General features: G+C 50.8%; 1 protein-coding gene across 3 annotated transcripts in view; it reads left to right on the forward strand.

Annotated features, from left to right (window-relative positions):
* The window catches only part of LOC122541744 (polyunsaturated fatty acid 5-lipoxygenase-like), a 112,198-nt gene that overhangs the window by 58,351 nt on the left and 37,804 nt on the right, over positions 1-16,043 (forward strand). For all 3 annotated transcript variants that reach the window (XM_087982530.1, XM_087982531.1, XM_087982532.1), the window contains 2 exons: positions 14,976-15,082; positions 15,613-15,785. In XM_087982530.1, coding sequence (XP_087838656.1) covers positions 14,976-15,082; positions 15,613-15,785 — 280 coding nt within the window. The remainder of the gene's footprint in view (positions 1-14,975; positions 15,083-15,612; positions 15,786-16,043) is intronic.

Raw genomic sequence — 16,043 nt, forward strand, 5'->3', positions numbered from 1 at the left:
ACACCCTCCACACACGCACATTCCCTCCACACTGACACACTCTCCACGCACACACACCCTTCACTCCCACACACACCTTCTGCGCACACACACACCCTCCACACACTCACCCTCCACATTCACACCCTCCACACACACGCACACCCTCCACACACTCCACACACACACGCCCTACACATTCACACCCTCCACACACACACACCCTCCACACACTCCACACACACACCCTCCACACTCTCACCCACACCCTCCACATTCACACCCTCCACTCCCACACACACCCTCCACACACTTCACACACACACCCTCCACACACACATCTTCCACACTCACACACACCCTCCACATTCATATCCTCCACACACACATCCTCCACATTCACACCCTCCACACTCCCACCCACACACACACACACACACACAACCTTCCACACTCACACACACACCCTCAACATTCACACCCTCCACACACACACTCCACACACACACACCCTCCACATTCACACCCTCCACACTCACACACCTTCCACACACTCCACACACACACCCTCCACACTCACACACACACCCTCCACACACACTCCACACACACACTCCACATACACACCCTCCACTTCCACACACACTCCTCACTCACACACACCCACCACACTCACACACACTCCACACTCACATACCTTCTGCATTCTCACACACCCTCCACACTCACACTCCACACACACACTCCACACATACACACCCTTCACTCCCACACACACCCTCCACACTCCCACACACACCCACACACACACATCACTCCCACACACACCCTCCACACTCACAAACACCCATGCACACTCTTCACTTCCACACACACACACCACACTCTCACACACCCACACACACACTTCACTCCCACACACACACTTCACACTCACACTCCACACATACACACACACACCCTCCACACTCACACTCCACACGCACACCCACACACACACTTCACTCCCACACACACTCTTCACATTCACACACACCCACACACCCTTCACTCCCAAACACACCCTACACACACATACATCCTCCACACTCACACTCCACACACACACACAAACACATACCCTCCACATTCACACACTCCACATACACCCCCTCCACATTCACACCCTCCACACACGCACACTCCCTCCACACTGACACACTCTCCACGCACACACACCCTTCACTCCCACACACACCTTCTGCGCACACACACACCCTCCACATTCACACACTCCACACACACACGCACACACACACTCTTCACTCCCACATGCACCCTCCATACTCCCACACACGCACACACCCACACACACCCTTCACTCCCACACACACCCTCCTCACTCTCACACACGCTTCACTCCCACACGCCTTCCGTGTGCACACACACACCCTCCATACACACACACCCCGTCCATATTCACACCCTCCACACACACACACTCCACACACACACACCCTTCACTCCCATACACATTCTCCACACTCACACACACACACACTTCACTCCCACACACACCTTCCGTGCACACACACACCCTTCACACACACCCTCCACATTCACACCCTCCACACTCACACACACTCCATACACAAACACACACACACACACTCCACACACACACATCCTCCACACCTGCACATACTACACACACACTCCACACACACACACAAACACACACGCTCCACACACACACCTCCACACTCGCACACACTACATACACCCTCCACACAAACACACCCTCCACACACACACTCCACACACACACCCTCCACACACACACACACACACCCTCCACACTCACTCACACTCCACACACACGCACACACACACACCCTCCACACTCACTCACTCACACACACACACACACACATACACATACACACACTCTCTGTCACCACACACACCCATCCACACGCAACCATCCACATTCACAGATACATCCTCCACCCCTTCACACGCGCACGTGCACATGCACGTCCACCCTTAAATGCAAACATACGTACCCTCCAACCCCCCACACGCACACTTACTTCACACCCACACACGTACCCGCCACCCCTACGCACACACACGCACACACTCAACTCCATCACCCATGTACACACCCTCTAACCCCCCTCACACATACACAGACTTCATCCACCCCTGCACACATATCCCCTTCAACCCTACACAACTCTCCAACCCCCACCCACACATAAACCCTCCATGCCCACACACACAAGCACCCACCCACCGTCGATCCACCCCCACACACACAAACACCCATCCTCCACCCCCATGCACACAGACAAATGCACACACACAAATTCGCCATCTCCACAAATCCGCACACAGACACCTCCACACACACACACACACACACACACACACACACACACACACACACACACACACACACACACACACACACACACACACACACACACACACACACACACACACACACGTAGCTGATGGAGAGTTGGCAGCTTGAACCCATCTCTTCCCAATGAAGTCAGTGCAAGTAAAAAGTGAATGTAAACATGAGGCTAAGCCATACTCTCACAATGGCCCTGTGCTATTCACCAACTCGACAGACCAATCAAAGGAACTGAGGTGACTGAGTCTAAGACCTTGAAGACCAAAGTTTTAAGGGAATTTTCAAGCAGCATTGGAAAATCTTGTAGAGTTTCAGTATGGGTGGGGTGGGCGGGGGTCAGTTGCATGGCGAGGGGTCAATCTGTGAACTCACAGCAGGATTACAAAAGGTATGCAAACCTCACTGGTTGGGGAAAAACAACATGTTCTGTTTAACACCCAATCACTACAATAGGCCAGGCCAAACATTTATTGGAATGATTTTTTTATTGGAGGTGAAGAGGCATTATGTGGGCTTGGAGAGGGAGGGTGAGGCTGACAGGATCAATGCTGGAAATTGTACAGCTGCGAGCTGGTGGAATGAATATGGTAGGACAGTGCACAGTAGACACCCGCTCTCCCTGACCCACACACAGTGCTGGAAAAGCACATTCCCGCTCTCCCTGACCCACACACAGTGCTGGAAAGGCACGTTCCCACTCTCCCTGACCCACACACAGTGCTGGAAAGGCACATTCCCGCTCTCCCTGACCCACACACAGTGCTGGAAAGACACATTCCCACTCTCCCTGACCCACACACAGCGCTGGAAAAGCACATTCCAACTCTTCCTGACCCAGACACAGTGCTGGAGAGACACATTCCCACTCTCCCTGACCCACACACAGTGCTGGAATGACACATTCCCACTCTCCCTGACCCACACACAGTGCTGGAATGACACATTCCCACTCTCCCTGACCCACACAGTGCTGGAAAGACACATTCCCACTCTCCCTGACCCACACACAGTGCTGGAAAGGCACATTCCCACTCTCCCTGACCGACACACAGTGCAGGACACATTCCCGCTCTCCCTGACCCAGACACAGTGCTGGAGAGGCACATTCCCACTCTCCCTGACCCAGACACAGTGCTGGAAAGGCACATTCCCACTCTCCCTGACCCAGACACAGTACTGGAGTGGCACATTCCCACTCTCCCTGACCCACACACAGTCCTGGAAAGGCATATTCCCACTCTCCCTGACCCACACACAATGCTGGAAAGGCACATTCCCACTCTCCCTGACCCAGACACAGTGCTGGAAAGACACATTCCCACTCTCCCTGACCCACACACAGTGCTGGAAAGGCATATTCCCACTCTCCCTGACCCACACACAATGCTGGAAAGGCACATTCCCACTCTCCCTGACCCAGACACAGTGCTGGAAAGACACATTCCCGCTCTCCCTGACCGACACACAGTGCTGGAAAAGCACATTCCCACTCTCGCTGACCCACACACAGTGCTGGAAAAGCACATTCCAACTCTCCCTGACCCACACACAGTGCTGGAAAGACACATTCCCACTCTCCCTGACCTAGACACAGTTCTGCAAACGCACATTCCCACTCTCCCTGACCCACACACAGTGCTGGAAAGACACATTCCCACTCCCTGACCCACTCACAGTGCTGGAAAGGTACATTCCCACTCTCCCTGACCCACACACGGTGCTGGAATGGCACATTCCCACTCTCCCTGACCCAGACAAAGTGCTGGAGTGGCACATTCCCACTCTCCCTGACCCACACACCGTGCTGGAAAGGCACATTCCCACTCTCCCTGACCCAGACACAGTGCTGGAAAGGCACGTTCCACCCTCCCTGACCCAGACACAGTGCTGGAAAGACACATTCCCACTCTCCCTGACCCAGACACAGTGCTGGAGTGGCACATTCCCATTCTCCCTGACCCACACACAGCGCTGGAAAGACACATTCCCACTCTCCCTGACCCACACACAGTGCTGGAAAGGCACATTCCCACTCTCCCTGACCCACACACAGTGCTGGAAAGAAACATTCCCACTCTCCCTGACCCACACACAGTGCTGGAAAGGCACATTCCCACTCTCCCTGACCCACACACAGTGCTGGAAAGGCACATTCCCACTCTCCCTGACCCACACACAGCACTGGAAAGGCAAATTCCCGCTCTCCCTGACCCACACACAGTGCTGGAAAGGCACGTTCCCACTCTCCCTGACCCACACACAGTGCTGGAAAGGCACATTCCCACTCTCCCTGACCCACACACAGTGCTGGAAAGACACATTCCCACTCTCCCTGACCCACATACAGCGCTGGAAAAGCACATTCCAACTCTTCCTGACCCAGACACAGTGCTGGAGAGACACATTCCCACTCTCCCTGACCCACACACAGTGCTGGAAAGACACATTCCCACTCTCCCTGACCCGCACACAATGCTGGAAAAGCACATTCCAACTCTCCCTGACCCAGACACAGTGCTGGAAAGACACATTCCCACTCTCCCTGACCCACACACAGTGCTGGAAAGACACATTCCCACTCTCCCTGACCCACACACAGTGCTGGAAAAGCACATTCCAACTCTCCCTGACCCAGACACAGTGCTGGAAAGGCACATTCCCACTCTCCCTGACCCAGACACAGTGCTGGAAAGGCAAATTCCCACTCTCCCTGACCCACACACAGTGCTGGAATGACACATTCCCACTCTCCCTGACCCACACACCGTGCTGGAAAGGCACATTCCCACTCTCCCTGACCCAGACACAGTGCTGGAAAGGCACGTTCCACCCTCCCTGACCCACACACAGTGCTGGAAAGACACATTCCCACTCTCCCTGACCTAGACACAGTTCTGCAAACGCACATTCCCACTCTCCCTGACCCACACACAGTGCTGGAAAGACACATTCCCACTCCCTGACCCACTCACAGTGCTGGAAAGGTACATTCCCACTCTCCCTGACCCACACACGGTGCTGGAAAGGCACATTCCCACTCTCCCTGACCCAGACAAAGTGCTGGAGTGGCACATTCCCACTCTCCCTGACCCACACACTGTGCTGGAAAGGCACATTCCCACTCTCCCTGACCCAGACACAGTGCTGGAAAGGCACGTTCCACCCTCCCTGACCCAGACACAGTGCTGGAAAGACACATTCCCACTCTCCCTGACCCAGACACAGTGCTGGAGTGGCACATTCCCATTCTCCCTGACCCACACACAGCGCTGGAAAGACACATTCCCACTCTCCCTGACCCACACACAGTGCTGGAAAGGCACATTCCCACTCTCCCTGACCCACACACAGTGCTGGAAAGAAACATTCCCACTCTCCCTGACCCACACACAGTGCTGGAAAGGCACATTCCCACTCTCCCTGACCCACACACAGTGCTGGAAAGGCACATTCCCACTCTCCCTGACCCACACACAGCGCTGGAAAGGCAAATTCCCGCTCTCCCTGACCCACACACAGTGCTGGAAAGGCACGTTCCCACTCTCCCTGACCCACACACAGTGCTGGAAAGGCACATTCCCACTCTCCCTGACCCACACACAGTGCTGGAAAGACACATTCCCACTCTCCCTGACCCACATACAGCGCTGGAAAAGCACATTCCAACTCTTCCTGACCCAGACACAGTGCTGGAGAGACACATTCCCACTCTCCCTGACCCACACACAGTGCTGGAAAGACACATTCCCACTCTCCCTGACCCGCACACAATGCTGGAAAAGCACATTCCAACTCTCCCTGACCCAGACACAGTGCTGGAAAGACACATTCCCACTCTCCCTGACCCACACACAGTGCTGGAAAGACACATTCCCACTCTCCCTGACCCACACACAGTGCTGGAAAAGCACATTCCAACTCTCCCTGACCCAGACACAGTGCTGGAAAGGCAAATTCCCACTCTCCCTGACCCACACACAGTGCTGGAATGACACATTCCCACTCTCCCTGACCCACACAGTGCTGGAAAGACACATTCCCACTCTCCCTGACCCACACACAGTGCTGGAAAGGCACATTCCCACTCTCCCTGACCGACACACAGTGCAGGACACATTCCCGCTCTCCCTGACCCAGACACAGCGCTGGAAAGGCATATTCCCACTCTCCCTGACCCACACACAATGCTGGAAAGGCACATTCCCACTCTCCCTGACCCAGACACAGTGCTGGAAAGACACATTCCCACTCTCCCTGACCCAGACACAGTGCTGGAGAGGCACATTCCCACTCTCCCTGACCCAGACACAGTGCTGGAAAGGCACATTCCCACTCTTCCTGACCCAGACGCAGTACTGGAGTGGCACATTCCCACTCTCCCTGACCCAGACACAGTGCTGGAAAGGCACATTCCCACTCTCCCTGACCCACACACAGTGTTGGAGTGGCACATTCCCACTCTCCCTGACCCACACACAGTGCTGGAATGACACATTCCCACTCTCCCTGACCCACACACAGTGTTGGAGTGGCACATTCCCACTCTCCCTGACCCACACACAGTGCTGGAAAGGCACATTCCCGCTCTCCCTGACCCAGACACAGTGCTGGAAAGACACATTCCCACTCTCCCTGACCCACACACAGTGCTGGAAAGGCACATTCCCGCTCTCCCTGACCCACACACAGTGCTGGAAAGGCACATTCCCACTCTCCCTGACCCACACACAGTGTTGGAGTGGCACATTCCCACTCTCCCTGACCCACACACAGTGTTGGAGTGGCACATTCCCACTCTCCCTGACCCACACACAGTGTTGGAGTGGCACATTCCCACTCTCCCTGACCCACACACAGTGTTGAAGTGGCACATTCCCACTCTCCCGGACCCACACACAGTGTTGGAGTGGCACATTCCCACTCTCCCTGACCCACACACAGTGCTGGAAAGACACATTCCCGCTCTCCCTGACCCAGACACAGTGCTGGAAAGACACATTCCCACTCTCCCTGACCCACACACAGTGCTGGAAAGGCACATTCCCGCTCTCCCTGACCCACACACAGCGCTGGAAAAGCACATTCCCACTCTCCCTGACCCACACACAGTGCTGGAAAGGCACATTCCCACTCTTTCTGACCCACACACAGTGTTGGAAAGGCACATTCCCACTCTCCCTGACCCAGACACAGTGCTGGAAAGGCACATTCCCACTCTCCCTGACCCAGACACAGTGCTGGAAAGACACATTCCACTCTCCCTGACCCACACACAGCACTGGAAAGACACATTCCCACTCTCCCTGACCCACACACGGTGCTGGAAAAGCACATTCCAACTCTCCCTGACCCAGACACAGTGCTGGAAAGACACATTCCCACTCTCCCTGACCCACACACAGTGCTGGAATGGCACATTCCCACTCTTTCTGACCCACACACAGTGTTGGAAAGGCACATTCCCACTCTCCCTGACCCAGACACAGTGCTGGAAAGGCACATTCCCACTCTCCCTGACCCAGACACAGTGCTGGAAAGACACATTCCACTCTCCCTGACCCACACACAGCACTGGAAAGTCACATCCCCACTCTCCCTGACCCACACACGGTGCTGGAAAAGCACATTCCAACTCTCCCTGACCCAGACACAGTGCTGGAAAGACACATTCCCACTCTCCCTGACCCACACACAGTGCTGGAATGGCACATTCCCACTCTTTCTGAACCACACACAGTGTTGGAAAGGCACATTCCCACTCTCCCTGACCCACACACAGCACTGGAAAGGCACATTCCCACTCTTTCTGACCCACACACAGTGCTGGAAAGACACATTCCCACTCTCCCTGACCCACACACAGTGCTGGAAAGACACATTCCCACTCTCCCTGACCCACACACAGTGCTGGAAAGGCACATTCCCACTCTCCCTGACCCACACACAGTGCTGGAAAGACAAATTCCCACTCTCCCTGACTCACACACAATGCTGGAAAGACACAATCCTACTCTCCCTGACCCACACACAGTGCTGGAAAGGCACATTCCCACTCTCCCTGACCCAGACACAGTTTTGGAGTGGCACATTCCCACTCTCCCTGACCCACACACAGTGCTGGAAAGGCACATTCCCACTCTCCCTGACCCAGACACAGTGTTGGAGTGGCACATTCCCACTCTCCCTGACCCACACACAGTGCTGGAAAGGCACATTCCCACTCTCCCTGACCCAGACACAATGCTGGCAAGGCACATTCCCGCTCTCCCTGACCCACACACAGTGCTGGAAAGGCACATTCCCGCTCTCCCTGACCCACACACACTGCTGGAAAGACACATTCCCACTCTCCCTGACCCACACAGTGCTGGAAAGGCACATTCCCGCTCTCCCTGACCCACACACCGTGCTGGAAAGGCACATTCCCACTCTCCCTGACCCAGACACAGTGCTGGAAAGGCACATTCCCACTCTCCCTGACCCACACACAGCGCTGGAAAGGCACATTCCCGCTCTCCCTGACCCACTCACAGTGCTGGAAAGGCACATTCACGCTCTCCCTGACCCACACACAGCACTGGAAAGACACATTCCCGCTCTCCCTGACCGACACACAGTGCTGGAAAGGCACATTCCCGCTCTCCCTGACCCACACACAGCGCTGGAAAGGCACATTCCCACTCTCCCTGACCCACACACACTGCTGGAAAGACACATTCCCACTCTCCCTGACCCACACAGTGCTGGAAAGGCACATTCCCGCTCTCCCTGACCCACACACAGTGCTGGAAAGGCTCATTCCCACTCTTTCTGACCCACACACAGTGCTGGAAAGGCACATTCCCGCTCTCCCTGACCCACACACAGTGCTGGAAAGACACATTCCCACTCTTTCTGACCCAGACACAGTGCTGGAATGGCACATTCCCACTCTCCCTGACCCACACACAGTGCTGGAAAGGCACATTCCCGCTCTCCCTGACCCACACACAGTGCTGGAAAGACATATTCCCACTCTTTCTGATCCACACACAGTGCTGGAAAGGCACATTCCCACTCTTTCTGACCCACACCCAGTGCTGGAAAGGCACATTCCCACTCTTTCTGACCCAGACACAGTGCTGGAAAGGCACATTCCCACTCTCCCTGACCCACACACAGTGCTGGAAAGACACATTCCCACTCTCCCTGACACACACAGTGCTGGAAAGACACATTCCCGCTCTCCCTGACCCACACACAGCGCTGGAAAGGCACATTCCCGCTCTCCCTGACCCACACACAGCGCTGGAAAGGTACATTCCCACTCTTTCTGACCCAGACACAATGCTGGAAAGGTACATTCCCACTCTTTCTGACCCAGACACAGTGCTGGAAAGGCAAACAGCCCCTTTCTTTCTCGTTTTTTAGCTTGAACTGTAACTGAGTTTATTCATGTTGAATATTGTCCGTCTGCCATCCACCTTGTATGCCACCCTGTGTGGCTTCTGAGCACCTACTGGTTGGCTTTCAAAGCATGATTGGTCTGGGTGTGCGGAGGAGACTGAGCATGCCCATTATTACTCAAATCCCGTGGCAAGTTGTCATGTTTACCCAGACCAGAATCCACTTCCCGGTCAATTGTCAACCCACCTTTCATAACACTTTGCCATCCAAGAGAATCGTAGAACCCCTACAGTGTGGAAGCAGACCACTTGGTCTGTCGAGTCCACACCAACTCTCTAAAGAGCACCCCCCCCGTCCTTTTCTTATAATCATGCTTCTGATGAGGTGCCACATCAGAAGTTACTCTGCAAAATTATCCGCATAACATTCTGTGGAACATGGCCTCTTGTATAATATTTATTTTAGAATTGTGGTAAACATAGCTTCTGTTAGCACCAGTGTTTCGACAGCTATGGTACTTTAAACAATCCCTCCTAGTTTTATGGTTCCCCAGATCAAATACAGTATACAGTGATCCTGAGTGACTTATTTGACTTTAGATTTATATCTCACCTCAGGGAGCACTTTTACTGTACACAGCATTCTGTATAATATGATAAAATAATATGTTCTTTCTAAAATCTTCTTTCCAACTCTCCAACTCTTTTTATTTGACATCGTGTATCAACTTCCCTTCTAATTTGTTTGTATTAAATAAAACGTCCCTATTGCAAGGGCTTCCCACTTCTCGTGGTATTCCCAGCCTGTTCCCTTATCTTTGTTATTCCTCCTGTCTCATTCTGGATGATTACTGATCTTCTAATTCCTTTTGCAAGCTCATAAAAGCTCAGCAAAAGAAAGAAGAGTTGATATAGCTTTATCTCTAATGTAACAGAATAATATAATTCGGTTTAACATCATTTAACTATGAAACAGCAACTGTTTCAATATAGTAACATACCATAAATACACTCTTGGCCAAAGTAACGTCAGTAAACAGATTGTTTCACATGTAATTCTGGCAGCAGGGAGAGAAGCCCAGCTTTTATCTGTAGCAGAGAGAGAGAGATGTAACAGGTTCCACACCCAGCTTCAAGATCCCAACAACTACTGAAAACTAAACTAAAACTCTGGATCCATGGGAGCCCCACCCCACCCATTCAGGCTGCTTCTATTGTTCCAAATTATTTTTACAAACCTCAAAACCTCACAGCTGTTGATTGGCTTAGGCCAGACAGCACAGTACCAATGGCTCAAAACCTCTCTTAGAAAAAACCTGGACAAAGTACACCTTTTAAAGCCCATCACACAATCTATAGGTTTAAACTCCTGTCTCTTTTCTCACCCTTTTAATGTTTGCATTTCCCAGTGTCTTTCCCTGTTCTCCCTATGATGGTTACTGTCTTCCTGGCCACTTCTGGCATATGTGGATCTTTGATACCAATGTTCGGTTGTTGTTCTCTGAAGCAAGAAGCCTTATCCTTTGTTTCTATATCACCTCGTCCATGTTTAGCTAGCCCATCCAGTCCTCTCCAACATGAGTGTATAGGAGAGAGGGAGAGAGAGAGAGAAAGAGTGTGTGTGTGTGTGTGTGTGTCTGTGTATATGTGTAGTATGTGTGAGTGGGAGCTAGTGCATGTTCACGTGTGTGCATGTGTGTGTGAGCTATTATATACATATGTTCGTGTGAGCAAAAGTATGTGACAGTGTATGTGTGAGTGAGAGCGAGTGCATGTATTTGTGTGTGTGAGTGTGAGCAAGTGTGTCTGTGTGTGTGTGAGAGAGGGAAAGAATGTGTGTGAGAGAGCAAGTGTGTATGTGTTTGTGTAAGCGAGTTTGTAAGTGAGAGAACGTGTGAGAGCACACGCGTGTGTGAGAGAGTGAGTGTATGTTTTTGTGTTAGCGTGTATGCGAGAGAGCGTGAGTGGTAGAGCAACACGTGTGTGTGAGAGAGTTGTGTGTGTGCATGTATGTGTGTGTGTCTGTCTGTCTGTGTCTATGTCTGTCTGTGTCTGTGTTTGCGTTTTGTCTATGTCTGATGGAGTTCAATCCAGGCAAATGTGAGGTGATGCATTGTGGGAAGTCTAATTCTCGAACAAACTATATTGTAAATGGAAGAGCCTTGGGAAAATTTGATGAGCAGAGGTGTCTGGGAGTTCAGGTCCATTGTACCCTGAAGGTGGCTGCACAGGTGGTTAGATTGGTCAAAAGGCATATGGTATGCTTGCCTTCATCGGACGGGGTATTCAGTATAAGAGCTGGCAGGTCATGTTAAAATTGTACAAGACATCATCACATTTAGAATACTGTGTAACAGTTCTGGTCACCACATTACCAAAAGGATGTGGACACTTTGGAGAGGATACAGAGAAGATTTACGAGGATGTTGCCTGGTATGGAAAATGTTAGCTTTGAAGAGAGATTGTGTAGGTTAGGATTGTTGTCATTAGAAACAAGGGGATTGAGGGGGGACCTGATTGAGGTCTACAAACTCATGAAGGATACAGACAGGATAGATAGAGATAAGCTTTTTTGAGGGATTCAGTAACAAGACGTCACACTTTCAATGTGAGAGGTGAAAAGTTTAAGGGGGTTACACGCGGCAACTACTTTACACAGAGGGTGGTAGGTACCTGGAATACTTTGCCAGAAGAGGTAGGAGAGGCGGGCATGGTAGATTCATTTAAGGTGTGTCTGGACAGATGCATGAGTAGGTGGGGAGCGGAGGGATACAGATGCTTAGGAATTGACCAACAGGTTTAGACGGTACATTTGGATTGGCTCAGGCTTGGAGGGCCGAAGGGTCTGTTCCTGGGCTGTAAATTGTCTTTGTTCTTTGTTCTTTTTGTTCAGTGCCATTAAACTTTGTGGATGCACCTTAACTGCTTGGTTGCCCTGCTGTCAAATTACTATTTTCCCACCATTCCACTGTAACGCTACCTAGACTTTTCCACTCTTTCCACCCTTCTCTTATATGATGTACCGTCTCTCCAGATTAAAATTTATTTGTACAAAAACAGAAATTGCTGGAAAAGCTCAGCAGCTCTGGCAGCATCTGTGGAGAGGATTCAGAGTTACCATTTCAGGGCAAGTGACCCTTCCTCAAAACTTACGAACATTTATTTGGGTTCGCTTTATATAGTGTTGTAAGACTCACCAGATTTTCTCTGAAACTTCAATTTAATGAATGGCCTGTGTGCAAGGTGTTCATTTGCCAAAAACCAATTAACATTGACTGTAGCCACAGGTATTTGCAGTCAGTTAACCATGGACTGTTAACCATGGACTATAGCCATGGACTGTTAACCATGAAGTGTAGCCATGAACTGTAGGATGATGGAATTAGGTGGGGGCAGGAGAAGGGGTCCTCGGAGGGTGGGATTCACATTCGAAGAAGTAGATACAGAAGCGGAGGCTGTGGAAAAAGTGTTCAACATCGAGATGTATGCTAAACTTGTTGACATATGTGGACTGACCATTTGTCCCTCAGTGAGGGGGAGATCAGGGAGTTGGTAAAACCGGCAGGGTTCGTGGCTTGGACCTCGTGTTAAGCTGGAGTTGGGATGAGGGTGGAGATTGTCTCTGGGGTGAGTATGTGTGTGAGAACAATCATGTGATTGGCCGTGACATCAATGGTTACGTGATTGGCAGTGTCAGTGGACGTGACGTCAGTGGTGGTTGTGAAAGTGTAGGCAGCGTCAGCTAACCAAACCTGCATTTCTACACTATTCTCTGGCTCCAGTTTATCTGCAAACTGTGCTTCAAAGGCTGTTGGAACCAACAGGTATATAATTAGTGCTTACAATGAGGGTCAATTACTTCTCAACACATGCAGCAATCCTCCAGCAATCCCTGATTGAAGCCATTCTTTTCCCACCAGACCACCATCTCCAAGACCATCCGCCATTAAAAATACAGGAAAATGAAAAAAGATATTGTCTTTGCACAAGGGAATGAAATTTAAAAGTAAGGAGGTTTGACTGCAGCTGTGCAGAACATGGGTGGGAACACATGCGGAGTATGAATAAAAGTTTTAGCAACCTTATTAAGAAAGAATGTAAATTCTTTGAAAACACTTCAGGCAATATTAATTCATTTGATACCTTGGATTGGGTATGGCGCAGTGGAGGGTTACCTTGGAAGTAAAGGCTGCACAGACTGAACTTATATCCATTGGTGTTTGGAAGAATGTAAAGTAATTTTATTGTAAGTTACAAGATCCTGAAGAGAGTGGATAAAGTGGTTGTTGCAAAGATGTTTTTTTCTTGTGGGAGAAACTAGACCTGGGGAACACAGTGGAAAACTAGGGGAGCTCACATTTAAGATGCAAATGAGTTGGAAATGTAATATTTTACACAGGCTCATTGGTCGGTGGAACTCTCTTCTCTCGAGCGGGTTGAGGCAGAGCCACTTAAAATAGTCCAGGCAGAGACTGATGGATACTTGACTGACAAAAGAGTTAAGGCTTATGTGGGTAAACAGCAAAGTGGAATTCTGGCTCCAGTCCAATCAGCCACAACCTTATGAAATAGTCAGGTGGATTTAGTGGGGCCGAATGGCCTCTTCCTGCATTGACTGTGTACAGGCTGTGTTATCAATTTTATGACATTACTTGGTTTAGATACAATTTCATACCCTTGGTGCTAATCACAGGGTCTGTTAGTGAGGCAATTGAAGATCCCAGGCCATCACTGTAGTATTAAATGAACAGTCATTTTCTGACTCCTATTAGAATGCTATTACCAGCACTTTTGGGGAAATCAGACACCATCCCCCTGTTTCCACTGAGTATTTGGTCCCATCGCTGTCTACGAATGCAGATCAACCTCCAAAAGCTGACCCCTCCAAGGGTGAGTCCAAGCCCCTTACCATTGCTTGCACCCAGCAACCGTCCTCACACCCTCACTGTCCCAGCACATCCAATACACCCAGCAACCTTCCTCTCTCCCTCACTGTCCCAGGACATCCAATACACCCAAGCAACGTTCCTCACACCCTCACTGTCCCAGCACATCCAATACACCCAGCAACCTTCCTCCCTCCCTCACTGTCCCAGCACATCCAATACACTCAGCAAGCTTCCTCTCTCCCTCACTGTCCCAGCACATCCAATACACCCAGAAGAATTCCAAACGTCTGTCTAATGAAAGGAAATGTCTTTGTACAGGATGGAGAATCTGTACGTGAATCGGTTTATGCACATGTTTCAATCTTCATGGAGTGATTTTGCAGACTTTGAGAAGATTTTTGTTCGCATCAGCAACACAATTTCAGGTATGACATGTATTTACTCTGCACTCTAAACACTGTGAGCTCCTAGTGCCCCAGGTAGGCTTGCTCCCAGCATCCAAACAGCCGTGTCAGGTTAAAACTCAATCCTGCCACTTGGTCTAAATAAGGCATCCTCTGGACTTTTTGTCAAACAACGTAACCATTGTAAAAATAGAATAATACAGGTAATGGAAACCCGAAATAAAAGCAAAATGCGCTGGATAAACTTAGCAGGTCTGGCACTGTCTGTGGAGACATAACAGATATAGTTTCAAGTCTGATCTCATTCTTTTTGAGCACTGACGATACATGTGTTCTGGTGAAGTCCAACCGTAGCTGGAGAACAGCATCTTGTTTTCCATTTAGGCACCTAGTTATTCGGCTTTTGTCACTAGAGTTTAGTCGGATGCATGTTGAGGAGGAATGGACAGCTGAAGGAGGGAGCAGGCCTGCGCTGAGTTATGACAGTCAGGAGGGGAAGTGGGAAGGAGACAAACTGATGAGGAGGGTGGTAATGTTTGTGCCTCTTGCAGAGTACGTCATGCAGCACTGGCAGGAGGATTTCATGTTTGGATACCAGTTTCTGAACGGATGCAATCCCGTCATCTTCAAGAAATGCAACAGATTGCCGGAGAAATTCCCCGTTACCAATGAAATGGTGCAGATCTGCCTGGAGCGGCAAATGACACTGGAAGAAGAGATCGAGGTACAGAGATCCTCAACCTCCGGTTACTGCAGAGATACAAAGGGCACAGCTGTGGACAAGGTGCCTGTCAGGGAGGGCCATCAGTATGAGGGTGCAGGGAAGGGTATCAGCATGGGAGTGTCCCGAAGGGAGGCGACACCAGTGAGGGTGAGGGACGGGGGGGGGAGCAAAAAGGATTAAAATGGGCCATGGGAAGCTCAGATCACTGATCACGGAGCAGTGTGTCTCACAACGTCCAAAACCGATCACTTCAGTGAG

The sequence above is a fragment of the Chiloscyllium plagiosum genome, unplaced genomic scaffold (genome assembly GCF_037043375.1).
Source record: "Chiloscyllium plagiosum isolate Xiang-an unplaced genomic scaffold, Cpla_swu_hap1 HiC_scaffold_43, whole genome shotgun sequence".
Classification (NCBI taxonomy): Eukaryota; Metazoa; Chordata; class Chondrichthyes; order Orectolobiformes; family Hemiscylliidae; genus Chiloscyllium; species Chiloscyllium plagiosum.